Source organism: Xyrauchen texanus, chromosome 41, assembly GCF_025860055.1.
Source record: "Xyrauchen texanus isolate HMW12.3.18 chromosome 41, RBS_HiC_50CHRs, whole genome shotgun sequence".
NCBI lineage: Eukaryota > Metazoa > Chordata > Actinopteri > Cypriniformes > Catostomidae > Xyrauchen > Xyrauchen texanus.
Window position 1 is genome coordinate 21,169,134 of NC_068316.1, and position 27,998 is coordinate 21,197,131.

General features: G+C 36.4%; 2 protein-coding genes across 3 annotated transcripts in view; one reads left to right on the forward strand and one right to left on the reverse strand.

Annotated features, from left to right (window-relative positions):
* The window catches only part of LOC127634282 (vacuolar protein sorting-associated protein 41 homolog), a 30,905-nt gene extending 28,407 nt beyond the window's left edge, over positions 1–2,498 (reverse strand). The window contains exons 1-2 of one of the 2 annotated variants that reach the window (XM_052113765.1): positions 2,309–2,498; positions 1,841–1,879 (exon numbers count right to left, since the gene is read on the reverse strand). In XM_052113765.1, coding sequence (XP_051969725.1) covers positions 1,841–1,879; positions 2,309–2,329 — 60 coding nt within the window. In that variant the 5' untranslated portion in view covers positions 2,330–2,498. The remainder of the gene's footprint in view (positions 1–1,840; positions 1,880–2,308) is intronic. The other variant, XM_052113767.1, reaches the window with a different exon arrangement.
* Positions 1–27,998, forward strand: part of LOC127634146 (POU domain, class 6, transcription factor 2-like) — a 163,449-nt gene that overhangs the window by 2,601 nt on the left and 132,850 nt on the right. Inside the window, exon 2 of the mRNA XM_052113540.1 lies at positions 21,554–21,719. Coding sequence (XP_051969500.1) covers positions 21,560–21,719 — 160 coding nt within the window. The 5' untranslated portion in view covers positions 21,554–21,559. The remainder of the gene's footprint in view (positions 1–21,553; positions 21,720–27,998) is intronic.

Consider the following 27,998-nt stretch of genomic DNA (forward strand, 5'->3'; position numbering starts at 1 on the left):
GTCCATTTCCCGTTCTGTCCAGATGTGAAATTTCTAATGCCTGAGCATTTGTCATGGTCTACAAAACCATTACAGACAGAAATAGAGAAAAGAGAGAGAGAGAGAGAGAGAGAGAGAGAGAGAGAGAGAGAGAGAGAGAGAGAGAGAGAAATCTTGACAAACTTTCTACGGTGGGGAGGGGTGGATAATATCACTCCTGTTTCATATCCCATAATTTCTTTCTTCTTGTTAGTGTTTGCCATCGCCACGTCGAAGTGGTGGATGAGTGTTGTGCCATATTCCCTGCCGCTCCTAATTGATGCCCTGGGGAGCAGGGGATGAAGGAAGTCTGTCTTTAATTGCCCCTTTTCTGGAGTGGTGTGACCATCCAGACACTCCGTCTTTCGCTCATCCCTCATTCTATTCCTCTGTCTAGTTACAAACTTTGCTGGGCTGCAACACAACACTGAAGCACTGGGTCTCAAACCCACAGATTAATGTCAAACCCTGCCAGCTTCCTTCCTCATTTCATTGCTTGACATCACATTTAAAGGCTGTGACATTTTCCCTCCAGTTTTGATAGGTGCATTTTTTTCAAGGTCTAAATAGACATTTTGTTGACTGTGAAGAAAGGGAAGAATGCATAAATTTACAACAATCCTTTATATCAGGGCTTCTCAAACCTTTTAGAACTGAGGACACCTTTTAAAACACCAAACTGATTGAGAAAGACAAAATACAACACAACAGAAAAAAGCTATGCCTCTGTAGAAGCCACAATCAGTGCAAATAATTTAAATTAAGTTAAAATTATGATTCAAATCATGCTTAACTTTCAAATTCCCAGCAAAGTACTACACTATCTACAATCTTAAAGTGAGATCCCCCAATAAGAGAAGTCAATATAACCATGGACACAGAATCATAGCCATTCCGAAGAAGCATTGCGACTGAGGTAACTGGAATTTTTAGTGGACTTTCTGGCTTTCAGATAGTCGGGGGTCCACAGAATAGATGTGTGTGCTTTGGTCCATCAGAAAACACATTTCCACACAGCCTTCAATACATCCATGATAAGTGTTATGCTCAGGGGTAGGTGACGAGAGAGATGCTCTATAATTATGAACTAAACAAACTGTGGCATATGGTGATTACAAAGGAAAATACAATCATGCTCTCCAAAGTGTCCGGGTGCATAGGGAAACAGTTTGTGAATAGGAGAAATTGCTCCACAGACTGAGATTTAATTTGTGAGGAGGGCAAGGTTGTTGTATCTTTCAGTCTGTTTTCATGTTGAGGAGGAGGACTAGAGTTGTTCAATATCTACTTTACATTTAATCTATGTCTAACTTTCTTTTTTTTTCAGAAATCTTTTCTTAAATCTGCACCCAAGCAGATGACATTAGTGTTGTGTGTGTGTGTGTGTGTGTGTGTATATATATATATATATATATATATGTATATATGTATTAACAATTCAGACCTCATACACAGATGCTTAGTCCAAAATGGCCCTCGACCTAAAATAAGTTTGACACCCCTGGTTTAGGGTATCTGTGGGACCCTAAATAACACAATAAACACACTATAGTGATGCCCCTATACTGTATGTTAGTATTTAATTAGAGGTGCAAAATGTATCTGCCATCAAACACTTTTTGCACTTAGTGCAAATAGCCTCTGCACTTTTTTTGTCTGACACTTAAACAAATACATTGTTTAAAGTAAAATGTATTATTTTGTGGTGAGGCAAGTAGAAATATTAGCAGTGTAAGTAAAAACTCTGAACTACTGTCCTGACTTTTACAGTGCCGATATCAATGGCTTAAAATATTCAATAGTTTGTAGTTCTTGAATTTACCTCAGAGTCATCTGTTGACTCTTCGCTTGGTTTTCTGCCCTGAAAAATAAGACATATAAAAGTTTTTTTATTATTATTATTTTCCCCATTTGATCGCTCATCTTAAGTGCTGATAGACATTCAATATTGTGATGTCGAAGTAAGAAAAAGCTATGAATTATTATTGCTATATTCTGTCAAACAGAAGAACGTGTGATAACAAAGAAAAGTGCTACACCCATTATCCAAAACAGCCTAATGACCTATAAAGGTAATAGTTAAAAAGTACTCTTGATGCTGTCAGTAGCTGTCCTCACACTGGCAGTCATTTTGGCAAGTGCCTTGTCATACCATACTGTTAACATGCCAGGTTCAATAACTCGTCTTTATTTTGCTAAAATTGTTTTACAAAGACGATTCAAATCTGAAATCTCGAATAGCCTACACGCATTAAAAATAAAATGATGTTTTCTTCATATAGAAACCTACCTGCACCTCCACTTCCGCCATGATTCAAGATCCAGCTGTGCAGAAATAAGGCAAATTTCGTCTTATATTATGAAGCCATGGTGTCTCGCCAGTATTAATAATTTTATATACACTCAAATAATATGTTTTGCAGAATAAAACGTTTGTAAACCAGAACACTTATGCGCTGCGTTGGTGGGCGCTGAGTAAAATCACATGACAACAACAGGAAGTGTTACATGAGCATCATGGGAAATGGAGTTTAAGGTTATGCGAACGCATTTGACTGCTACAAAGATTCAAAGATAAGTGAAAACATTTTATTTTCAATTTTTTTTTTTTATTTAATTATAGATAATTTTCATCCTTTCTAAATGTGAACTCATTTTTTTTTTTAAGTTCCGTTGTCTGATGAGGCAGTCATCTGAAACTGTCTGCTTGGAAATATCAGATCATCGTCTCCATTGTAGAAATGCACTATTCACCATCAGCTGTGATTAATTTATCTCATGACACTTATTTCAATAGTAGGCCTATTCGATAACAAGGGGCTACAGAGAAAGTGCAGAAGGGTATATGGTCAGATAGTTTCAACATGTTGGAGGCCTTCTCAGTGTAAAAAGCCTTTTATTAGGCATCTTCTAATCTCATGTCACATGAGGTAAAACTTGTTAATGAAAAAACTTGACTGAATGCACATTAAAACAAGATGTTGATGGCACATGGCTTTGTCTTTTTTCGACATATATATATATATATATATATATATATATATATATATATATATATATATATATATATATATATATATATATTACTAATTGCCTAATACAATTTCCAACATTCTTTTGAATGTTCATGAACTAAAATAAAATATTTGATGCCATGAGTCTACTTTCATTTACTATTACTATTATTTTGAATGGCCATGGAAAATGAATAAATGTGAAAAAATTTTATCTGTTCGCAAAAAGTAGTCCGTTAATTTATCTGATGAACTTTCACCTTTTATTGACCTTTTATGGTTCGCAGAGCTAATGTGTGCTTCTAAATCACTTGCAGCTTTATTAGCAGCTGACACATAAGTGCCAGCTTATGGATGAAATAATGGGGATTTTTTTTTGTGCAAATCTTCTGTAAATTTGCACTTTTGTTTGGGCATTGTTTCCACTCAGCTGTCATTTGCTGCTACTGTCAAACATCTGTTTGATGCCGAACACACCAGCGCATCGCGTGTTCGCGGAGAGATTGACAGGCAGGATTTTGGCCAATAGTTGCTGCAAGCCTCTTATAATCGACCAATTGATGTGTGAGAAGGCGGGACTTTTTAAGGTCCGCAAATGAGGACATGTCCAGGAAAAAGAGGACGTATGGTCACCCTACCCGAAAGAATCATGTTCCACGTTCATCCTCTTTCTATATTCTTATTTAAGAAGAGAACATGCGATGAGATGTAGTTTGACCGCTGCTGTAGACAGATATGGGACAGGATCATTTGGGACAGGCTGTCAATGTGTCTGTTTATGCTGATTGTGGCTGGCAGGGCAAGCGTTGCTCTTGCTATATTTATTCAGGTAATGATTTGAAAAATCAACTCAGCTGACTTACGTTTGAGGCTTACTCAGCAATTATTAAAAATATTTGGACAAAGAATGCAAATGACCTTATGTGCATCAAATATTCCCAGAATAATATTTTATTGAATGCATAATTAATGTCAATCATATCAAATTAGATGAATGCCAACACATTATTAATAACTAAGGATAGAAACAGCTTAAAGGGCCAAAAGTGGAATAGATATTTCTCACACCTTGCAGCTTTCAAATAAATACTAGTGAGCCTTTTCCTTATTTTGTGACCTATAGCTTAGAAATCACTAAACAAGTGAAATTCACAAATATGTTATAATTTTGTCACCCCATTTACCAGTACATTATCTGTAATCCCTTTTACAACAATGAAAAGCTCTTTAAATAGTTGAACATCTTCAGCAGACAGAGGCAGAGGGTCACTGCATCTGCGTCACATGTGCAGGTTAACTTCCTAATAATTGATGTTAAATGACCCGACGTGCCTCTGCTTATTGCCTTATTTTCTCAAGTCTATAATGCTTCAGACTGATTTAAATTATTCTCTGATAATGTCCCATCTATTTTTTTTACTTCGTGGTTTGTCTGATATTACATCTGGTACATCTGATATTTCTGAACAGCTCTGAACAAGGTTATATTTGTTCATTCTGACCATAAATGGGTCATGCAAAAGAGATTTTTTTGAAATTATTAAATATTAAATGGCTGAGCAAACAATATATCAATCAACAGAAAAGTCACATGGTTATTCATAACAGTATTAAATTATATAAATAAATGAATAAATAATTTTTCTATATTATTTAAAAAAGTACTCTCAAATTTCAGCATAACAATGTGATTTAGTGAGGTACTGTATAACATGTATCATATCGTAAAGAAAAAAAACATTAATAAAAGTCACTTAAATAAAAAATAAAGAAATATTCCTTAGCATAAAATAATAATAATGTAATACATTATTAAAAAAATAAAGCTCTTATTTATACAGTATACTATATATATATATATATATATATATATATATATATATATATATATATATATATATATATATATAGTGAAACCAGGCTGTCCTGACCATTACAACTTTTGTAGAGTATGTGACCTATAGAATGATGCTCCTCCTGTATTACTGCACTCTCTCTCCTGAGTAAAAAAAACAACCTCTCTTTCCCAAGTTGAGAGTGAGAGAGCATTGTCGTGACCTTTAAGTTCCATTAGGTGCAGAGGTCATTGCAGTATCTCATCTGAAACAATCACACACACACACACACACACACACACACACACACACACACACACACACACACACACACACACACACACACACACACACACACACACACACACACGTAGTGTTTCCATGTTTTATGGGGACTTTCCATAGACATAATGGTTTTTATACTGTACAAACTTTATATTCTATCCCCTAAACCTAACCCTAACCCTAAACCTAACCCTCACAGAAAACTTTCAAAAACATTTTCAAAAAACATAATTTAGTATGATTCATAAGCTGTTTTCCTCATGGGGACCGACAAAATGTCCCCACAAGGTCAAAAATTTCAGGTTTTACTATCCTTATGGGGACATTTGGTCCCCACAAAGTGATAAATACATGCTCGCTCTCACACACACACACACACACACACACACACACACACACACACACACACACACACACACACACACATAATAATAGTTTTTATACTGTACAAACTTTATAAACCCCATAAACCTAACCCTCACAGAAAACTTTCTGCATTTTACGTATCAAAAAACATAATTTAGTATGATTTATAAGCTGTTTTGACAATTTGTCCCCACAACGTCCAACATTTTGGGTTTTACCATCCTTATGAGGACATTTGTTCCCCACAAAATGATAAACACACACACACACACACACACACACACACACACAAATCAAATTGTAATTTAATAAAGTAATATCACCATTGAAAATAACATGCAAAATTATCAGCAAGATATATAGACTGAATAGAAAAATAAAATATTTGGGTTCACATTGTGGTCGACACAAACTGTATTTATGCATGTTACAGGTTAGGGCTGCAACTAGAAATTATTTTGATAATTTATAATCCAATGATTATGAGAATGATTACTCAGCAATTATTGCAACAATTAATCATTAGCGATTAACCGATTATTCAGCATGTGCCCCGACTTAAAAGGTTGTAATAAATGTCCTTACTAACAATAAAGAGGACAAAATAATCTTTTAAAAATATCTCTAAATTATATTCACTGAATTAAAGGGAAAAATACTTATATATATATATATATATATATACTCTTATACAAATAAGTTTAACAAGTCTAAGTCATTGTATCATTTTTGTTTGAAGTGATTTTCACAAGGAAGGGTGGGTGAAAGGTCTACTTCCAGTTTTGATTCTGTGACATCTTCCACCATGGACTATCTAAATGTGGTTCACTCTATCCAGACCTTTGCCATGGTCAGAGTCAAGGTGAGAAACAGATCACAACCAGACAAGTTTAGGCCTGACCCAACCCCCCCTCTCTTTCAACACAATTTCTATCCTCTCATCATTTCCACCTCTCTCCCGCCAGATCGATCTTGGCATGCTAGTGCAGGGGGGTCATCATCACCCTCCCTCCTCTCCACGGAGCCCAGAGAAGAAAGCCTCGCTGGGGATACAATCAACAAAATTTTGGTTCAGTTCAGCCATTTTGATAATCCATTAAGTTTTTGGAGTAACCTCATGCTTTTTAGCACATACTACAGTGAAAAAAGGTGCGTCTCTTTAATAGTTGCAAATGGTTTCTGCCCAGTTACACAACCCTATGAGGCAGCATTTATCAGATTTGTGAACAATTGTGGTATGCCGTTTCACTTAACCTTTAAAGCTCTGAAGTTTTTAAAGATTTCCTGTTTCAGTGGCATGTCCAAAATGCTTATAACTAAGTATTACTTAAAATAGGGTCAATTGTTTGGTATCATTTTAAAGAAAAGCTTTCATTTTTATGATATAGATTATGATAAATTATGAGAAAAAGAAACTGCTGAAGAATCCCCCCCAAAAAACAAAAAAACTGTAGAATTAACGTTTTTTTGTAATTATTTTTCTGATATGACATTATATATCTCAGGGTGTAAATAAGGTAGCTCCAAAAAAGTAATCGTATCAAATTTTGGGTTGAAATGACAAAGCAATCAAATAAATATCCTAGTGTCTCCAAGTGTCCAAAAGCCTCTCCAAACAAGTAAAACATAATAACTGTACATAAGAACTAATTACACATGCAAATACAAAAACAAATAAAGTCATGCTCTCTCTCCAAAGTATGCAGGAATGAGTAACAAGATCTCATTCAGTTTCATTCTGTGTCATTTGAGCCATCATTAATTCTGTGTAATTTACTTGGCCCCACCTCCTGGTGGCCATATGTAAGTAGAGTGAATGATCCTTTTTCCCATATTTGGAGGACTTCCACCTCTGGTTGCAGCTATATGAATTGCCATGACGATGGACAAAGTACAAAATAATTTATGATGAAGTCATCTGATCCCAGAAAGCGAACGTGTTTTTAGCTAGAGAGCACATTATGTGCTGTGTGCCAATTAAGCTTTATTGATTATGTAATGGTCTATGCATCTGATTAAGTTGCGTGTGGTCTCATTGCAAAAATATGTACCGTTCTGATTTTTCTGCAAATATCAAAGCGCTTGTTCAGTTTTGGTCATAATGCCTATAATTCCCATAATCCCATAAAGTAAAGCTTCTAAGATTTAAACCAATACCTATTTTGTGGGTCAAGGCTGTAGTTATTCATATTTTGATAATAATTTTTTTCTCAACGGACCCAATCATCATGTATTCTATATGCAGAACAAGACCCACAAGACTAACAAACTGTTATTCTTAGCTGGTTCAATTACTTTGATAGCTAATATAATTAGACCTATTTAGTAAATCCCTGTTAATTAGACATATTGTATTTATTTATTTATTAATCAATTTCTTGAAGTGCTTGCTACTTTCTAAGAGATGAACACCCTTTATCTTATGCCACATGTTCATGTTTTTACAACTTTATGCTTACTCTTTGATTAAGTACGCTTTTTTATATTCATGGGCAATGCATAAATCACAAACAGTTTTTTTCTTTACATTCATGGGGATACTAATTTTCCCTGAAAGAGGACTAATATGGTACATAATTCTCATTTAATGTAGGAATTGGGCCTGAAACACACAATTGACTCCCAGAGTAGAAAGACAATGTCTTATTTCACTTACCGAGCTATTCTGTATAATTAGAATGCACCCCTGCATCAGAGCTGGCCCAATGCCCTCAGTGGCAATTAGTATTTATTACACAGTTAATGACCATGACATGTAAAACTCAGTGAAGTGGTATATTTAGAGCAGTAAGCGGTACTCAGTAGCTTGCTGCTAAATGTCATGGAGTATCTATTTGCCAAAGTGTCCTACCTGCTTGTTACTAAATTAAAGGACACATTTGTAGGCAAACACCTTTCGAATGCACAAAGACAAAATTAAATAAAATCAGCTCATTTTATCTCTCTTTTACGCTGCCTTTCTCTTTGTCCTGCACTCTTTGCTAAATAACACATACCTTTTCTTTCTTTTTTAATTAATCTGAAGGGATCACTTGTAGGAGTCTATATACACACACACACATATAAAGCTGCATTAGTGGCTGAGCAATGGAAGAAAGTGAGAGTGTTTGGGAAACATGTTTGAAGATGGTCATTATTATTGCAATTTCGTTCAGTGACAAGAGTGCCGCAGAAATTACACACTACACCTCTAAACCCAAATTTGTACAAATTACACATTGCTTCATGCCCTTAATTTGGAATTAGTTGTTAAAGAGAAGATAGTTCTTCATGTATTGAAAATGAACCTTCCCTCTTTGTATTTATTTCCTATTGGAGCTTTACTAATGCACTGTCACCAAGCTTAGGAAAAAACATATTTTTTTTCTGTACAATCTACTTAGCAATGATTTATTGATCATAGCCTCTTCCCTCATATTGAATTACTGGCCCTTTTTGGAAAATGACATTTTCTCACCTCTCATGTGTTGTATGCGCACCCTAAGGTGGGTTGACTTTGTGAGTAGATATCCACAATGCTTTAGGTCCTTTGTTGACTATTTCCTAATCGTCTGTATCAATGATGTATAAAGTGATAAAGTGGAGAGTATTGGTCCTTATAAGTCAGAACATGGCTTGATATCCTGTTGTATGCCACATTATAAAAACAAACCACACATTGTCTGAAGAATCGCCGCCTTGATGCTCAGGTTGTAGTACCATACAGTTTCTAGGGTGCTCTGGGCGGTTCTTTTGAGCGTTTCTAGGTAGTTTCTAGAGATTTACAGCATGGGTGGTTGCCCCCAAGACCCCTAACTCAATATGATATTCTGGTTCAAAGACATGGCTCAGTTCCATCCATCAATATAAGTCTATGCAATTTTTTCGACCTGTTTTATCATCTGCCAGGTAAAAAGACTGATTGCATCGAAAAAGAATAGCACACCTCTCCTAAACAAGCTTTCATATCCACAGCACAAACAGTACGGAATGAGTTACACACCAAGATGTAATGCTTAAGGTTTAGGGTTTAGAATGTACCCTAAGCATAACAATAGTAATAGGGATGCTTGCACATTTACTAATCCTAACCCCCCCAAAACATGTCATGCATAGTTCCTGAAGGCCAAAGTATACTTTGTTTTTTTGCAAGCTGCTATGTGTTACGCAATGTGAACATTATGCACATTTTGTCATTAGCACAGTCCATGTGCTGGCCAGTTTTTCTTGACATGTGGACAGTCTAAAAGAGTATCGCAAAGCAATCAGTGCACATGTGTTGAACACATCTGTATGGTCAAAAGAGTTTACTTTGAAAGGCTAGAATGCTCGAAATATAAAATTGAAGTAAATACTAGCCTTAAGAGCCACACCATACCACTAACTGATAATCTGTGCTTGTGTGTCTTGGAGTATTTGCACACACGGATATCTGTTGTCCATTGTACATGCTGGGCAGGAGATGCTAAAATGCAAGGTATTAAAAACTATTTGTCAGTGTCAGACTACAGACAGACCCAAAGACCTGCCATGCCTAACAGCCAATTAGAATCCAGACAGTGTTACCATCAGCGACTGACCAAAGAAACATGGTGATGATACTGATAGTTGTTTTGTTTTTACTCTTTCCCTACTCGTTCTGTTTAATCTCTCTCCCTTACACACCTCTATCTATTTTTTTGTACAGTGAATTCAACTTCCTTTAGTTTCCCTGCTTTCTCATTCTCGTTCAACCCCTCTGTCATGAACTCTATCTCTCTACACTCTGGTCGTAATACAGAGGCCAGATTAGCTTCTGTAGGCTTTGATGCACCAGAAGGTCAGCTGCGAGATTGATGTACCGAACGGAAAAAAGAAACAAAAGAAAACATGCACACAAACTCACCCTCCTGAACAATCAGTGGCTCTTTATATTTATCAGAGGGGGGTCTGACACTGTCTGAAGCATCAGAGCTTTCTCCAACACTAATCTTTGATTAGTCACTCCTCTCTGATCCCAGTCAATTAAATATATTCGTCTGTGCAGCAGCAATGCAGAGAGACCGGCTTTTGCTTTTACAATTGCAACATATATTTAGCCGTGCCTGGAAATAAAAATCAATTAGGGGACATTCTACATGAATATATCAGTTTAAAGGATATAATAGCATTGAGTATATTGGTGTAGATTCATTGATTAGAATTATTATGTAAAATGTAAATAAAGGCTAATTTATCAGATCAAATGATTTTGCACACTTTCAAATCTGATTATTTGACCTTCTATTTTTTAAGGCAATTTGTCTGCATGTTTTTTTTTTTTTTTTTTTTTTAAGTAAACGTACTTATATGGCTGAACTGAACTTAGTTTTTTAGTAGTTTAGTAAATTTTTTAAACTTAAACATAAGTAACTAGTAACAAGTAAACTTCACTTATCTGTGATTAAAGTTTCTTTCTTTTTATTTAATGCTTTCAGTTGAGTTTGAGTTTGATACATAATTTATTCAAGCGCAAGGGCTTATGGGTATTCCACACAGGCGTAATTTTGTACTTGATCATTTTGAGTTAGTAGTACTCAAAGCCAAGTTTAAAGAATGTATATTTTTGAGTTATGATTCCAAAATGTGACATTACAAGTAGTTTAATTAGGACCTCTTAATTGTTTTTATTAATGACAACTTAAGGGTTTAGAGAGTAAAAGTAACTTAATTAAAACTAGTAAGAATAGTACAAAATTAAGCTCAAATAAACAAATATTTTTTTTTTCCATTTGAGATAACTATTAGTATTTACAGTGTAACTAAAGTTGATCATGCTAGCCAGTTTCAGAAATGAACTAAGTAGCAATGTTTACCCTCTGGATTCGGATTTTCAGGGACACTTTTCTTTTTTTAACCTTTATGAGGGCAATTTTTTTCTAACCATATAAAACATATTGGGCGTTATCCTTTTATGTTAAATGCTTAAATCTTAGTTAATTAACATAAATTATCTTATGTTATTAGATTAAGAATTTATTCCCTATATAAATGAAATCAACTTCTACACATTTTATGTGATAATTTCTAGAACTGCACACCTAGAATAGAATATAAAATAATATATCAAGTTTTAAATAAACACGTTTTTATTTTCAGGGGCAATTTTGTCTTTTTCAGTAGTATTTTTGCCCCGAGCTAACATTTCAGTCTTTGTTCAAATATGAACACATATGAATGTGTTGGCATCTCACTCAGAAAACACTTTTAATGCTCTTTTTTGACAACAAATGTTTTTATCCTCTTTTCTCCCAATTTGGAATGCCCAATTCCCACTACTTAGTAGGTCCTTGTGGTGGCACGGTTACTCATCTCAGTACAGGTGGCAGAGGACAAGACTCAGTTGCCTCCACTTCTGAGACCGTCAATCCGCACATCTTATCATGTGGCTCGTTGTGCATGACACTGCGGAGTCTCCGCATGCGGAGGCTCATGCTAATCTCCACGATCCACACATAACATACCCTGTGCCCCATTGAGAGCAATAAACCCTAATTGCGACCACGAAGAGGTCCACCCAGGAGCAACTGGGCCAATTTGGTTGCTTAGGAGACCTGGCTGGAGTCACTCAGCATACCCTGGATTCTGAATCATGACTCCAGGGGTGATAGTCAGAGACAATACTTGCTGAGATACCAAGGCCCCACTTTTAATGCTCGTAAATAGCAGTTTTGTCAGAGTTACGCAAAAAATTCATTCACTACACTATGACTAATGCTTTCACATTTTTATCAGATTACTGATTACTTCCTCAAAAAGTAATAACATTACAAATTACTTTACTTCTTACTTTCTTTGTTTTTTCCAATCAACAAACTCAAAATAATGTCTATTTTCTCCTAGTTCATCGTCACACACCATTCAACTAGTACAAAAATACAAACAGATGTACATATTAACATACAAATTCATATGTATTTTTTATACATAAATCACATTTTAGAAATATGTAACCTGAGTAATGTAATTAAAAGTAATTACATTAATTGAAAGTCAGTAACTTTCAGCTGTAATCTGATTAAAATAATTTTAAAAGTAGTGTGTTACCTTTTTCAAAATGTAATTAGATTACAGTTACTAATTTATTTTGTAACCAGATTACACCCAACACTGTTAAAGAGTGATTAAAGAAATCTTTATTTCTCTTACTAAAGACAGTCTTAGAATAAAGTATATAAAATGTGCATGTATAACATATAGGCCCTATTTGACAAAATGTTATTCTAGGCTCTGAGGGTCCCTCAGACTTGTACCTGAAGGTAGCTATTAGCTTGCAGAGAAAGTTTACATGTTTTCAGCCCTATGGGGAAGACAGACCTTTAACACAACAGTAAAAGCCGCCACTGAAGGAAACTTCTCTTGAGTTTAAATAGAATTCTTAGGACACTCATTCTTACACAGGTTCAGATTTTTCAAAAAACACAGGTCCTACTTTCACAAATGTCAAATTCGATTTATTATGATGATGTATTGATATTTATCTTGATTGTTTCTCAATTAAATAGTTGCATTAGACGTACGCTAAAATGCCTATTATTCCATGTTTGTATTATTCCTTTATTTTATATATTATGAAGTGTTTTAAGTATTATTATTTTTTTCTTCTATGCACATTTATAGACACAAACAGTGTTAAGTAGTTAGGTAAAAAATCTTATTTTTAATGCATTTTATTTTTTATATACTCAATAATGACATAAAAGGGTGGCCTGCGTAGCTCAACTAGTATTGACGCTGACTACCACTGGAATTGCGAGTTCGAATCCAGGGTGTGCTGAGTGACTCCAGCCAGGTCTCCTAAGCAACCAAATTGGCCAGGTTGCCAGGGAGGGTAGAGTCACATGGGATAACCTCCTCGTGGTTGCAATTAGTGGTTCTTGCTCTCGATGGGCACGTGATAAGTTGTGCATGGATTGCGGAGAGTAGCATGAGCCTCCACATGCTGAGTCTCTGCTGTGTCATGCACAACGAGCCATGTGATGAGATGCCGGATTGATTGTCTCAGAAGTGGAGGCAACTGAGACTAGTACTCTGCCACCCAGATTGAGATGAGTAACTGTGCCACCAGGAGGACCTACTAAGTAGTGGGAATTTGGCATTCCAAATTGGGAGAAAAGGGGGGTGGGGATAATAATGCCATAAATAGGTAAATATATAGACAAGCTTACTACATGTAACTAAACAGACCCCCTGTGAAAGGTCGAGGGGCTAAAGAATCAGCACAACTGCTGCTTTTGTATCTACAGATTTCCTTGATTTTATATCCTTATTCTATTTTATAAACTGTGCAATTTATGCAACAAAGCAAATAGTTTTTTATTTTTAATGTAGTTGTTGATTAAAATTAAAGGACAGAACATGACAAAACAGAGAGAAAATAAACAAATAAAAAACATGGCTCTGCAAATGGCACGTGTTATCAGAAGACTATTCAGGGTTATTTGGGCCTTTTTTCGTGGCCCCGAAGGACTGCTCAGACCCTGGCAGCTAAGGCCATTAGCAATTAGCATGGATGTCTTATGAGTAAAAAGGGTCCAAAATGACCCTCAGACTAGGTAAAAGGAGAAAAGGAGGGGGGCTGGCGCTCAAGTGCTTTTTCTTGTTTCTCCTCCTATGTGATCGCCAGGGAGTAAGGCGATCTCAAACACACACACATACAGTACACACTCATTGACATGCACATACATTCCCCAGGTCCCCTCACATATGCTCTTTGGTATGAAGAACTGCCCTGGGAGTCCCTGTTTCATTAGTGTAATTAACTGTGAGAGAGAGAGAGAGAGAGAGAGAGAGAGGACTTTGAGAGAGCAAATATAAACTTGCTTATATATAAAAAGTTTTAGTTTAATTCGATTTGTTTGAATGATTCTAGCAAATAAAAACTCTTAATACTTGGAATATAATATAACAATTAGAATAACTTTCCTTGTTTTTCATTAGTGATGCTTTCCTAGGGAAACAACACTATGTAGAATAAGGGATTTGAACAAACCCCTATCCCTAATTAGGGTTCAATGGGGCTAATGTCACTTTTGATTTTATTTCATCCAAAACTCTAAACAGCAACAAAACCTACCACAGGTCACCTGTTTGTCATTGTACATTGCTTGTACACAAATGTTTCAATTTAAATTAATTTGATCTAATATTTGATAATTTTTACATTGTTGCAAATTAATGTAACTAATGTGAATCCCTGAAATTAATTATTGGAAGACAAAATACTTATGTATGTACAAAATTCCCTTACCCAGACCCCTTATCTAAACTTAACCAACCAGTAGAGTGTGTAAACATGATAGAAAACTGTTGTGTGTGACAGAAGCAAGTAATTGTGGCATATTAGATGGGAACTATGTCCAGCGACCTCATTGACTGTAGTGAAAGTTGTAGGAATTCAAACGAGTGCAGTCACACAATATCATACAAATAAACTTCAAATAACAAATTAAAAAGTAACTTCAACAAAACAAACTATGGCATTTTTATTCTGAAATGACAGAAACTATACATTTAGAAACTCTAAAAACAAAAGAGAAAATTTTTGAAACTGACATAATTGTAACAGAAATTAATTATTTAATAGGACTATATAAATAATACACAAATATTTAGTATGAACAGAACACATAGCACATCTGCAGAAATACCATTGTTATCACAGTAAGTGTTACTATAGTAAATCCAAGGTATGGTTTTGTTAGGGTGGTGATGTGTGGATTGTACAGTCTTTCATTTATGTTCTGGTCAGTGTTGTTTATAATGGTGTGCCGTTAAACATGGGTTTATACTCGTTAAATCACCAAGGCAAGAGACACTACGGGTTTTCATAGTGTTTTTCCACAGTCAAATTCAAATGAGTTTGGCATCTGCAACACTTTTTTCACACTGTTTATAATGATTTGCGCTGCGTGGCGAGACTGCTCTGCGCTGGCACTGCTCTGTTCATTGTGTTGGCTGATAGTTGACCTGGGTAGTGACTAGTGCTGTTACGTTCCATTTTTCTCATATGAAACTGAAAACAGACGCGTCACGCATAAACAACAAGAGTTGACAAACTCTGTAGTCGCAACCAAAGCCGTAGAAAAGAATTCTGTGCCCCCTGACTATATATTGCTCTGGGCACCTTACAAATTTGTTTTTTGTGGTCCCCCCTGGACCTTTTGGCACCTAGAATCATTACCATCTTTCACCCGTTTCACCAAATGGTGTGACCTCTAAAAAAATGTAAGTCTCTCCGGTGGGGAAAAAGGATTTGCAAGATGCAACCAATTTGGTCTCGGTCTGGAGCCATATTTCTACTACCTTTGCCAAAGAAGTTATCAGAGTAAAAGACTTTCTGCTAGAAGAGGTATCATGTCAGGTCTCCTGCTTCTCTGTTGTATATGTGTATGCACTCGCCTTTGATGGGCTGCTAAATGATTTCATCACTGTGAATATGTGAGTGCACTGTATATGGTGGGGTTCCTTTCGCTTCATACAGGTATCCCATTTGACTGCACACAGTATAAGCGTGCAACTGACTGATGCTGTTACGTTGCGTCTCATAATTCAGCAGCGGCGCAGCACCCCTCAGGAATGCATATGGAGGAAACACTGCGAAAGGATAGTATTTGGAGTAAAAAGCCCCCTAAAGGCTCCCATAAAAAACATTGTTTTTCTTAAGTTGGGCAAATATATTTGTTCAAAATGGGTTCACATTGACTGATCCAATCACAATGGAAGTTTATTTGTTTATAGAATACTTGAGATGTTATAAAATGCCAAATGTGAGAAAATGGTTAACTGTTTTAACTCAAAAAAGCATCTTAATGTCTGTCTCAAAAGTATGTTCCTAAGTTGACAAATTTTGCCCTTTAACTATTGTCCCTATATTTACACAATGTTAAATAACTCCCATGGGGCCTTTTACCCCAAATATGTGTAAAAATAAATACATATTTGCATTTACTCAAAACAGCTTAGCGTTATTACTTCTTTTCACACAAATTATGTTGCTCCATAAATATTCCATCCATCCATCCATCCATCGTCAACCGCTTATCCTGTGTACAGGGTCGCGGGGGGCTGGAGCCTATCCCAGCTAACATTGGGCGAAAGGCGGGGGACACCCTGGACAGGTCGCCAGTCCATCGCAGAGCCATAAATATTCAATAAAATAAATTAGATTTTTCACTCTGATGCACTGTCTGAACAGGAAAAAAACAAATTTTCCTTATGGTGTGCCTTTAGACCCATTGTACCCTGTTACATTTTGGCGAGTAACTCAAGCTACATTGTTCGTTCTACGAAATGAATGATATCTCAAATTGTGTGTGTTGTTGAGGAGAGGTGTACTATTGCTTTTCTAAGCCATCAAGCTGGCTGGATATTTGAGAGAGAGAAACCATTTTTAGGGACCAGAATCTCACAGAAATTTGAAAGTGGGCTCTTTAACATGGGCTAGTAACCACCTAGCAACTCCCTGGCAACCCCCTAGAAATTGTTTTTAATATATACAGTATATATACTGTTAGGTTTTTCAGGAACAGTAGCAATTAGACATAAACTTTGTAATATATAAACATTACATAAATTAATCTAATGCTAAATGAATGTACTTAAATTACTGATGTCATCTTTAATGTATGAAAATTAGATATTCATAAATATTGATTCAGTGCAGTCAGAGTTTGACTGAAAAGCAGACTTGTCATTGAAATGTATTGGGTTTACAGCTACTAAAGTTATCCAGCCAAAACCTTTTTTGGGATTAATATTAAGGTTTATTAGTCTGCATTTACACAGATTGGATATTTTGAGATATAAGTTTTTTCTCCTGTCTGCTTACACTCATATAACACAACAACGGCGGTGTTATTAATGTTATGTCATTAATATTGCGTCAAGAGGGCCAATGAGCGCAGTTGACTTTTCACGGACACAGCTATAGAGCACACTCAGATGCATGTGAGCATTTGGAAGCAGCCAACTGTAGTCAAAGAGCATGCGGGTACTGAATTGAGTCAGTGGTACTGTTAGTACATACACACACACACACACACACACACACACACACACACACACACACACAACACATATATATATTTATACTGGTGATGTGATGGGATAAATATATGTATTTATTCCTGTTTCTACCCAAATCCTTGAGCACGGTTGCTCACTGGTTTGCACTGTAACCTCACAGCAAGAAGGTCCTGGGTTCGAGTCCCGGCTCAACTAGGGCCTTACTGTGTGGAGTTTGCATGTACTCCCTGTGTTTGCATGGGTTTCATCTGGGTGCTCTGGTTTCCCCCACAAGTCAAAAAACATGCAGGTTAAGTGAATTGGAGACTCATAAATTGCCCCGTATGTGTGAGTGAGAGTCCCCCAGCCACTGGGGGCTGTGTCAGGAAGCGCATCAAATATATATATATATATGGACTACCACGAAGCGGACCCTGCACCTACATTGGACAAATGCTAGGAAAGAGAGTAGGTCCTTGTGGTGGCGTGGTTACCACAGAGGACAATTCTCAGTTGCTTCCGCTTCTGAGACCATCAATCCGTGCATCTTAACATGTGGCTTGTTGTGCATGACACCACGGAGACTCTCAGCATGTGGAGGCTCATGCTACTCACAATGATCTGCGCACAACTTACCACCCGTACCATTGTGAGCGAGAACCACTAATCGCAACCACGAGGAGGTTACCCCATGTGACGCTATCCTCCCTAGGAACTGGGCCATTTTGGTTGCTTAGGAGACCTGGCTGGATACCTGTCACTCAGCACAACCTGGATTCAACTCAATGGCACCCCTATAGCAGGTCATAGTGGCATGGTACCCATTTTGGGAACCACTGCATACACCAAAAAAAGAAGAAGGAATTTTTTATGGAATATTTGGGGTTCAATATTTGTTGGGCATAATATTAATTATCAAAAATTTTTTTATAGATTTTGACCTGTCAATTTCTTTAAAAAGCAAGACTCTGGGTTCCAGTGAACCTTATCTTGTAAAGTTATAGCCAATTTTACAACTTTGTTGTAATGCGTTTTAAACCTTCCAAAAATTGGCCCCATTCACTTCCGTTGTAAGTACCTCAATGTAACCCAGATTTTTGCTTTTATTTTTTTTTAGAAAAGGAGGGATGAGTTGTAATTATCATTATTATTATTATTATTATTATTATTATTATTATGGTAATCAATATTATGCCAGAAATGCTGTTGATTGAAATGAACTTGTATTGAACCCAGAATATTCTGTTAAGGGTTAGATCGGGTGGAAATAGGTCCTTAAGGTAACAATTGTAGGTCACCGCTTTTTACAGTGTAGCAAATGCACAACAAAAAATAAAAAGAGACTCAGAACTCCTTAGTAACCACATAGCAATGCACTGGCAACCACCCACAACACCATAGTGTTGTGGCATCTTGTGTTGCACAGGCAAAATGTAAAAATCTGACTTTTTCTGGAAATTTTCCACTCTGTTTTATTGTGTCCTCTCTTCTCCAGCAGCCTGTGGTGAAAATTACACTGTATCACATCTTCTCAGGCCTCTCTCTCTCTCTTTCTCTCACTCTCTCTCTCTTCCCTCAGCCTCTCACAGCTCACATTTAGTCAACAGACTGTAAAGAATAAATAATAAAAAAGTATTGATTATTTTGATGACTTCACAATTCAATTAGGTATTAATTTTGCCCTCCACTGGACCTATCAGGCAACTCAAAAGGGAGTGAAACGGGATGGGTGGAGGGATGGATGGATGGATGTGTGTTGGGGAGGGGGTTTGAGCTGGTATTGCCTTAAATTAATGCAAAGTGCAAGGCTCCCTCATTCAGCGTGTTGGGGGGAAAGACATTTTCCTCTCCAGACTGAGAAAGAGGGGCATATTGATGCGTCGCTGAGATGCTCGTGCATAAGTGCACTGAGAATAGAGAAAAAACTCCTGTGGAGCGATGACAAGGGACATTTTGCCAAAGCATATGAGTATTGACCAGCCGCAGGCGCTTGGCGAATGACAGCTTAAACTGTTCCTATTGATTATCATTTTCAAAGATCATCATGTGTCATATCAAAGTTTCATGCACTCTATCTGATGAGCACATTAACAGAGGCCCCACGGGCTGCCATTCATTGACCGCCCCCGAGCACAGTGTAGGGGGGTTGAGAGATGGGGCAAAATTAAACCTTGCGATGGTCCAACCCGCTTCTCCACTTGATTTCCTCCTTTACCTCTTAGGCTTCATCCAAACTGATCACCTGTCCCCTATCTTAGTGTCATTTGGGCAGAAACTACTCCATAAATAAAGGCCCGTAACAAGAGAAAATCTGCTTTTTTGCCCTCCCTGTTTGTACACATTTGTTTGTGTCTCACCATCAGAAAGAGTGGGGGGAGGTACTTTTGAAGCGAGAGAGAGAGAGAGAGAGAGAGAGTGGAGTTGACATCTCAAGCAAGTCTCCAGAGGCAATCCCAGGCTTGCACCGGCAGTGCTCACTTGATGTATCTGTGTTATCCACACTGGTTTTTGGGCTTTGTGACAAGCATGCACTGACTGATCTCACTTCAGACTCTGGTATGCTCTAACTGCTCTCTCTCTCTGCTAGTGGATTTTAGCTAAGTAAGATTTTTGGAGCATAGAAACTCAGACATTTTTCTTTTTATTCTGGAATCACCTTTCTGGTAAGTTTGTTGTTGTTGTTATAAAATGTATTTGTGTTTTATGTATATATTTTCAAACAGATCATTTATTATATGGCTTTGCTTTATGTTTCATTACTTTTGGGTGCTGGTGAGTTTAATTGGATTCAACCGAAAGTGTAGAAAGTTTCAAGAATATTTGTTCAAAACACTATAAATTAAACCCCAATCAAAAAAAGCATGAAATAACACCTCATAAAATGGACATTCTTTGTGAATATTGAAAATAATGTAAATCAAAGTTAAATGAAGTGGACCATTACACTGTAAAAAAGCCTCCAATTGTCATCCTAAGGAGCTATTTGTACTTGGTCTAACCCTAAAAATGTATTTTGTTGGTGTAAGCTAATGTTTCCAGGTTGATTTAGTGGTGTTAAATAATATTCTTGACCTGACTAAAACCATGGAATTTTTTAGGTTAACATTTCAGTGTACTTTTGGGTACTGAACCTAAATGGACTTAAATAGGAAGTTGCACGTGTTTAAACACTATTATTAAACTTGAATAAAAATAACTTATTGTGACCTCATAAAAGTGCACTTTGAATAAAAGATCTGATTGGATGAGGACATTCTTTGTGAAAATTGAGAATTATATAAATTTAAAGTTGAAAGAAGTGGGCCAATAGATTCTCAATAAAGTTTTCAATGCTGATTTTTCTGTTATGTGATATGTCATCTGATTTATTGTCATGAAAAGCAATTTCAGGTTACAAGATCCACATATTTTAATTCTCTGTTGCATTTGTACTGTTAAATCCACAAACGTTTTGTTAATTTAAACAGAATACTCTCTTTCGCTCAGCAAATGTTGCACGTTCAAACATATCATAATCCTCAATGAAGTTTTCAATTCAGATATGATATGTGATATATTATGATTTATTATCATGACAACGATGATTTCAGGTTACAAAATCAACATATTTTAATGCTTTGCTGCATTCGTACTGTTAAATGCTCACACATTTTGTTAATTTAAACAGAATACACAAATGTTCATGTTGATGGCTCTTGAGTGATACTCATATAAATGAATCATTTGTCAAGTGGAACATCTCAAACAAGATTTTTGAAATTTGTGCAGTCCACAAGAGCTCTTAACCACTACAGCCAGCACCTGTGAGGGTACATTGAGTAAAGAGATAGAGAGAGAGAGAGAGAGAGAGTGAGAGAGTGTGTGTTAGAAGAGGTGGTGAGTTTCAAAAAGCAAAGGGAGGGCGAGTAAGAGAGCAATTGAGCGAGCATGTGTGTGTGAGAGAACCAGTGCATACCAAAGCGAACATCACTTCTTTTGCCTTTTTTCTTCTTCTTCTCCTCCCAACCTGGTCCTTCCTCTGCTCACCTCCAGGATCCGATGATCACAGGGCATCTGAGCAAACCGCTGCTCTCCCTGCGTGCCGATATGGACGCCTGCGAGCTGCGGGATGACGACAAAGCGGCCAGCCCAGACAGCGAGTTCAATGATGAGCCCTTGATGCTGTCAGCTGACACAGACTCGGAGGAGAAGATGTATGGTGAGTCCAGCCTGCATCTTCCTAATTCTTGTGAAGTGACACCCAGCACCAGGGTCATGCATGGGGGAACTTAACACCAGCATGAGTGTGTTTGTTTGTTTGCTTGTGTACATGAGCGCTGTAGAAAGTGCTGGATCAGAGCAGGTGAAAGTTAGAATCAAAGTGTGAGTAGAAAGAACACAGGTTTGAGTTCTTGTGGCTGGAAAGTGGGTATCATGTGGAGAGATATAATTAGAATATTCTTGCGCCTGTTATTATATGTTAAATATGTTGACCGATCTCAAATTATGCCACATAATTCATTCATTTTAATTTAATGAAATAGTGGATTCCAAACAGTTGCATATCTGTGCTCAAAACTCAAATTAAACAGATTTGTTTACTTAACTTCAGCTTAATGTTTTGCTATTTTTACTAGTTGAAATCAAGTCCAACTTTATGCAATTCCTTGTCCACTTTACTTGGGACAAATGCAAATGTTTAAGATGCTTTTTTTAAGGCAATCGGTTTGCTTTTGCTTTTTTTTTTTTTTTTAAAGGAAAGTCACCTACTGTGATTATATATTACAGTAAGTTTAGAAAATGCAGTCTTTACGTTTACTCTGTTGGTACATGTCAATAGATGCAAATATTACCATTTCATTATGCATTTTACATGAAAATATGTTGCATTTGTGTTAAATACCTTCACATTGAATTCTTGTGGTAGAAGTGTCCTTTTCTTCAGACATTGGTGGGGTGCAGTCATGCTGTACGCGGGGACCAGTTTTTTGTTGGTGTTCATAAAGCAGAAAAATGTGACAGAATCTGGGACAAATAGGCAACAGGAGACATATAATGTACACGCACACACACACACTTGCACACACACTCATCTGTCATACGAGGTGACATTTCTTCACATTTGAGATCTCCTCGGCTTAGGCTGAAGATAAAATGAGAGAAAGCGAAGAGGCCTGAGGGAGAGAAATGTGATTGTTGTGTGAAGGGCTCCTCTGCCTCATGAGGAGTTCACGTCTAAGCAGACTGAATTCCTGAATATTCCTGATGAACAGCAGTATATACATTGACTCTCTACTACTGGGAAAGAAGAGTACAGCTTGTCTAGTTTTGTGCCCAAGTGATGAATGCAAAAATGCAAATGCACACGTTTTTAAAAGTGTGATATTTTGAATGATGATAATAATAACGATAATAATAATAATTATAACATTATTTGATTTTTTTTTATTTCCATAGAATTATACTAATAGTAATACCAATAATAATAACTATTATTATTATTATTATTATTATTATTATGTCATTGTAATTCTATTATTTACAATTTTTGTAATTTTTTATTTTTTAATATTAAATATTAAATTGATAATATGCTAAATGATCCCATTCGATTGAAAAACATTAAAAAAATATTTTTAACACAAAGCATGTCTTTAATTATACTTCATCTTTGCTGAGTACTGAGCATACTTTTTCGAATTTTGACATATTTTATGGACACAAAATGCATTGAATTGAATTAACATCCTAAAATAATGTACCCTTCATTATTATGTTAAAATGTAATGTCTCGCATGATGTCTCAGACCTTGTTTAACATAAAAAAAGCCTTTAAAAATCCTTTGCGCTACTCAGCAGTGCTATACTGTGTGAACAGACAGGTTACCATCCCTTTGGATTCAACATGCATTGATGTACTGGATGTTAAATTTGCACCATTAATGATATACTTTAAGACTCATCTAACCTTGCTGCTGGCTCTTTATAAACAGAATGCACAATGCTTTATTTCAATTGGATTTTTTTTTAACACTTTTGAACTCTTGCAGGTGAAATGCATGAACCATTCAGAATCAACCTATAATTTTTTTAAGATCAGATACCAGCTATTGAGTTCAGACTCGTAACATCACTTTTACATGTAATTTCTTGTTAAGAAAATAAAACAACATATTCACCAATATTTTCAATATTGACATGCACCACAAATAACTTAAGTGTGTTCTATATTATCTACTTTATGAAGAAATACATTTTGCTTTTGTGTTTATATATTCATTTTATGCGCATACTAGTGAATTCAATGCCAGGCTCTTTTTTCTTACTGAAGATATTTTGACTTTTTATAACAGAATGAACACACAATCACACAATCACACATACACACAACAACCCCCAAACAGAGTTATATATCTCACATAGGTTAAATATGTTTATTAAAAAGAAAAACACATTAATGGAAGTGATGTTAAAATGTTCTCAAAGATCCATCACAGTATTTCAAACTAATTCGAAAGAGCACCATGCATAAAAAAGGTGATAATAACTTGAATTCAAGTGTTGTCTTGCACATCCAGCCTTGTAAAGTGACCTTCTTAAAACACTTAAGGGGTTTAGAAGTGATTGGCACTCTGAATGAGGAATTTGTGCTGGTGTTATTTGCATTCATCCCTGTAATTCCCTGCAATTTATCACATAAATATTTCTAAAGCTTATTATCTGAGTTGGTACTTGGTAAAGTAAGGCAGTCAGGATTGATTCTATGCTTCAGGTTTGATTTCAGTAGCTGTGACTGTCTCTTCCTCTTGTCTGTAATCATGACTGAATGATGCCTGTAGGGAGCTCTTATTGCTCTGGGTGTTAGAAGTAACTGCATTACATTAATGATAATGGAGTTGGACCTCGTCTGCCACCTACCTGATCATAATAACTCTTAAAATATTAAAGGACTTTTAATGTGTACATTGAAACCTGAAGATTATTTTAATTGTATTTTGTACGGGCATATGTGTAAAAGCTGTACCTTTCAATCAAAAAATATGTTTATTTGTCCGTTATGTGAGGAATATTATCATTCTGTATATTATTACAGTTCATTTACCAGATTTGTGATAGCATTATTAAAAAATAATTTATATTTTCTATAATATTACTTACATATTTGATTATTGCAATCAATATATAACCTATATGTGTTATGATAAATAATGTCTTAAAATGACCACCTTGCAGCCTTAGTTTCCCAGTTTTGAATTGAATTATTGAATGATATCGCTGAATTCATCACTTTATCATTCTTTAATATATTTGCTTTTGATTAACTGGCTCAGGTATTCCGTTCTCATTACAGTCCAGTTTTAGTCATCAATTGCTGCTGTGTTACATTAGACATTAAAAGAAAAGAATAAAGAGTATTTCTTGGTGTTTTGGGATGAATTATACATCAAACATCAGCGACCCCCTTATGTGCCCAAACACACAAAACAAGAGTTTGTGTATGTGAACGTGCGGTGTGCATGACTTATATTGTGGTAGACCATATTTTTGGAAAGAATGGGTTTGTGTCTGCGGGCGGGTGAGGTGCAGCCAGTCACCACGGTGACGGTATGTCAACGCGGCGGGTCTCTTTGGTGATATGATTTTGAGATTTAGGGTGGGGGATTGTGTCTGATCCTCGTCCGAAACCTCTCTTTCAAGCCATGAGCTGTTCCCGATGTTAGTCAGATGAATTTCTTAGAATATCCCATGGCAAAAAAAAAAAAAGCTCAGTTACTGTTTTATAATGCCAGTGTTACAATTGCCTTTAATAAGCATCAAACCTTCTTTTGTTGCCTTTACGCTCAGTTTTACGGCTCATCTGTCAATCTATTCCTTTTGTAAAAACACACTTTTTTGCATGCTTACACAAACACATGCACATGCACCCACTCATATTTTCATACAGGCACATCATTTTTCAAACCTTTATGTAAAATAAATAAATCTACAAAATCAAGGCTTTATACATTTTTTTAGTTTGCATGTGGTCAGCCCGGGATCAACATTATTAAAAAAAGATTGTCCTTTCCTTTTTTAAGGCCACCAAATGGAGCGTCCTCGCTCTTTTCATGCCCCATGAGAGGTAAAGCAGGCTAGGGCCGTGGGCAGTGCCAGGGGACTGCTCGAGGCAAACGGGCATGGCTGAATCTGTCCTGGGGCACAGTTGCCCATCAGTGAAATACCTGAGAGGTCATTGTACTTTGGTTGCAGAAAGAAATGTGTATGACGGGAAATAGCAGGAAGGAATGAAAAGAAAATATACTGATTATGACATCCAACGCTGTTTTTCTTAATATTTTGAACTTTGGTGTTCAAAGGTGTATTGGTATGCACATTTATAATTGGTTTAATTACTTTTTGTCCCATTTCAAATATGTATTTGAATATAACCTTTTTCTAAAAATACAGCAACAACAAAGTTGCAAAGACACAATGATTAAAATCATGTCTTGCTTTAGTTTTTTTTTACCTACAAAACCAGTGATGCAAGCATACAACTAAATTCAAATAAATGACTTAAAATTCACACAATCAGATCCATACTGCATGTGTGAAAAATACACAAACATAACCAAACTTGAGTTTAAGTCAGCCACTCACATTTACATGATCTACATCTGCATTTTGGACAGTTTGACTCTCAATTTAAAGCTTCCTATAGGACATTCAAGAACCTTTTTTCACCGTCATCTCTTTAGGACGGTTTATACTGAAGTTTGATCTTTACTTCTTACTTAACATTGTTTGATTAAATGGTCTTTTGCTGCCCTCAAAGGAGCTCCTGTACATTTAAAGGTCACAGAAGTGCAATGCGTATGTCTAGCAACTCAACTGATGCTTGACAAATTGATATGCATGAACTCAGAGACATTGGACGAGCTTTCGCATCACCTGTTTAAAGACATCAGAAAAAATATAAAGGCTCCTTTTCATCCTTTTCCTTGGTTGATTTTCAAGACTGATTGAATTTTGCCTAGCTGTTTTTCAAATGAAGCATTCAGCATTAAAGGCCACACAATCAATGAATCATTTGAACACGCATGAACAAATGTTCAGTCTAATTTCTGCACAGACACATACATGTTATGGCCAACAAAAGACCGGCCTTGACATTTGCTTTGAAAAGTTTCCTCTGAAGAGCCTTTTTTGGGGGGCAGTTGGGCGAGACATCAAAGAATATGATGGAACACAAATATATACATTATTGACCAAACACTGTCACATTTTTTGTGTTGGAGCCTAACTTTGGCTGAATGCAACTGAACTACTTTTGAATTAACTGGACTGTGATAAAGCTTCATTTCATATATATATATATATATATATATATATATATATATATATATATATATATATATAAATGGATGCATAAAGTGAAAGTGTTTTAAATGGTTGTAAAATGTTTAAGTCCCTGTTTAAGGCTGTGATTCAAAACGTGCTTGAAAAACCTTGACTGATTCACTGTGCCAGTTTGGGTTGCATTCTAGGATAAAAAGTAGTTTGCTGTGCATGTCCATGTGTCTGTATGCATTAAACCCTTTTTGTGTTGTTTAGAACAGAATTGTGAATAACTTTAAGGCCAAAGCAAAGCCGCTGACTCCAGAATAACATCTTTCTTCTTCACCTCTCTCCGTCTCCTCCTCACTTTCAACTCCTGATGCTTTTTCGACCTCCCCAGCCTTTTAAAAAGCTCATTTCTCCAGGTTTCACTCCAGCTATCACACACAAACATCTTCAACAACCCCATCCTATTTATTGTCAGGTACATTAGCTGCAAAAGCAGTAGTTAGGAGGCCAAACTCTGTTTTTTTTCTTTGCTCTTACTCAGAATAGAAGATGGGTTGTGTGTCTATGTGTGTGTACAGTGGCTGTCTTCTCTTTTCTTAGGGATCTGCCTCCTCTCCAGCAACCCAAGACAAGATAATAAGGCACTCTGAGGCACAATCCGGCATTATATTCAGCCACCAAAGCCTCGTCTCTTGTCAGTTTGCATTTTATTTGGGCCTAGGATGTGACACTTCTATCATCAGCCTGTAAGGAGGAGAGGACCAGAGAAAGACAGGGCCACTCATTTCGTACACTTAACGTCCACGCCAAATGGCCAGCACTTATAAAGATTCTGCCGAAATGGAGGACACGTTCCAGCCCAGGGGTCACCTTCAGCCGAGAGAACGAGAGAAATAAAGGCACGAAAAGATAAAAGAAATGTGTATTGATTTGTGTAATTGAGGGGGAGTTTGAGAGGAAAATATATCTGTTGTGGACATAAAAGGGGGAGAAGGTTTCTGACTCAATGCACCGTTTGTTAAGAGTAGATTGTATACCATTCAATTGGTAGGCTTTCCATATGCAACACATTTTTTATAGCTTTTGTCTTAAACGATGGACAGCAGAAGGGATGTGTTTTGAAATAGTGTTTGACTGAAATGGGTTTTTGAGAACAGGGTGGACAATGGCT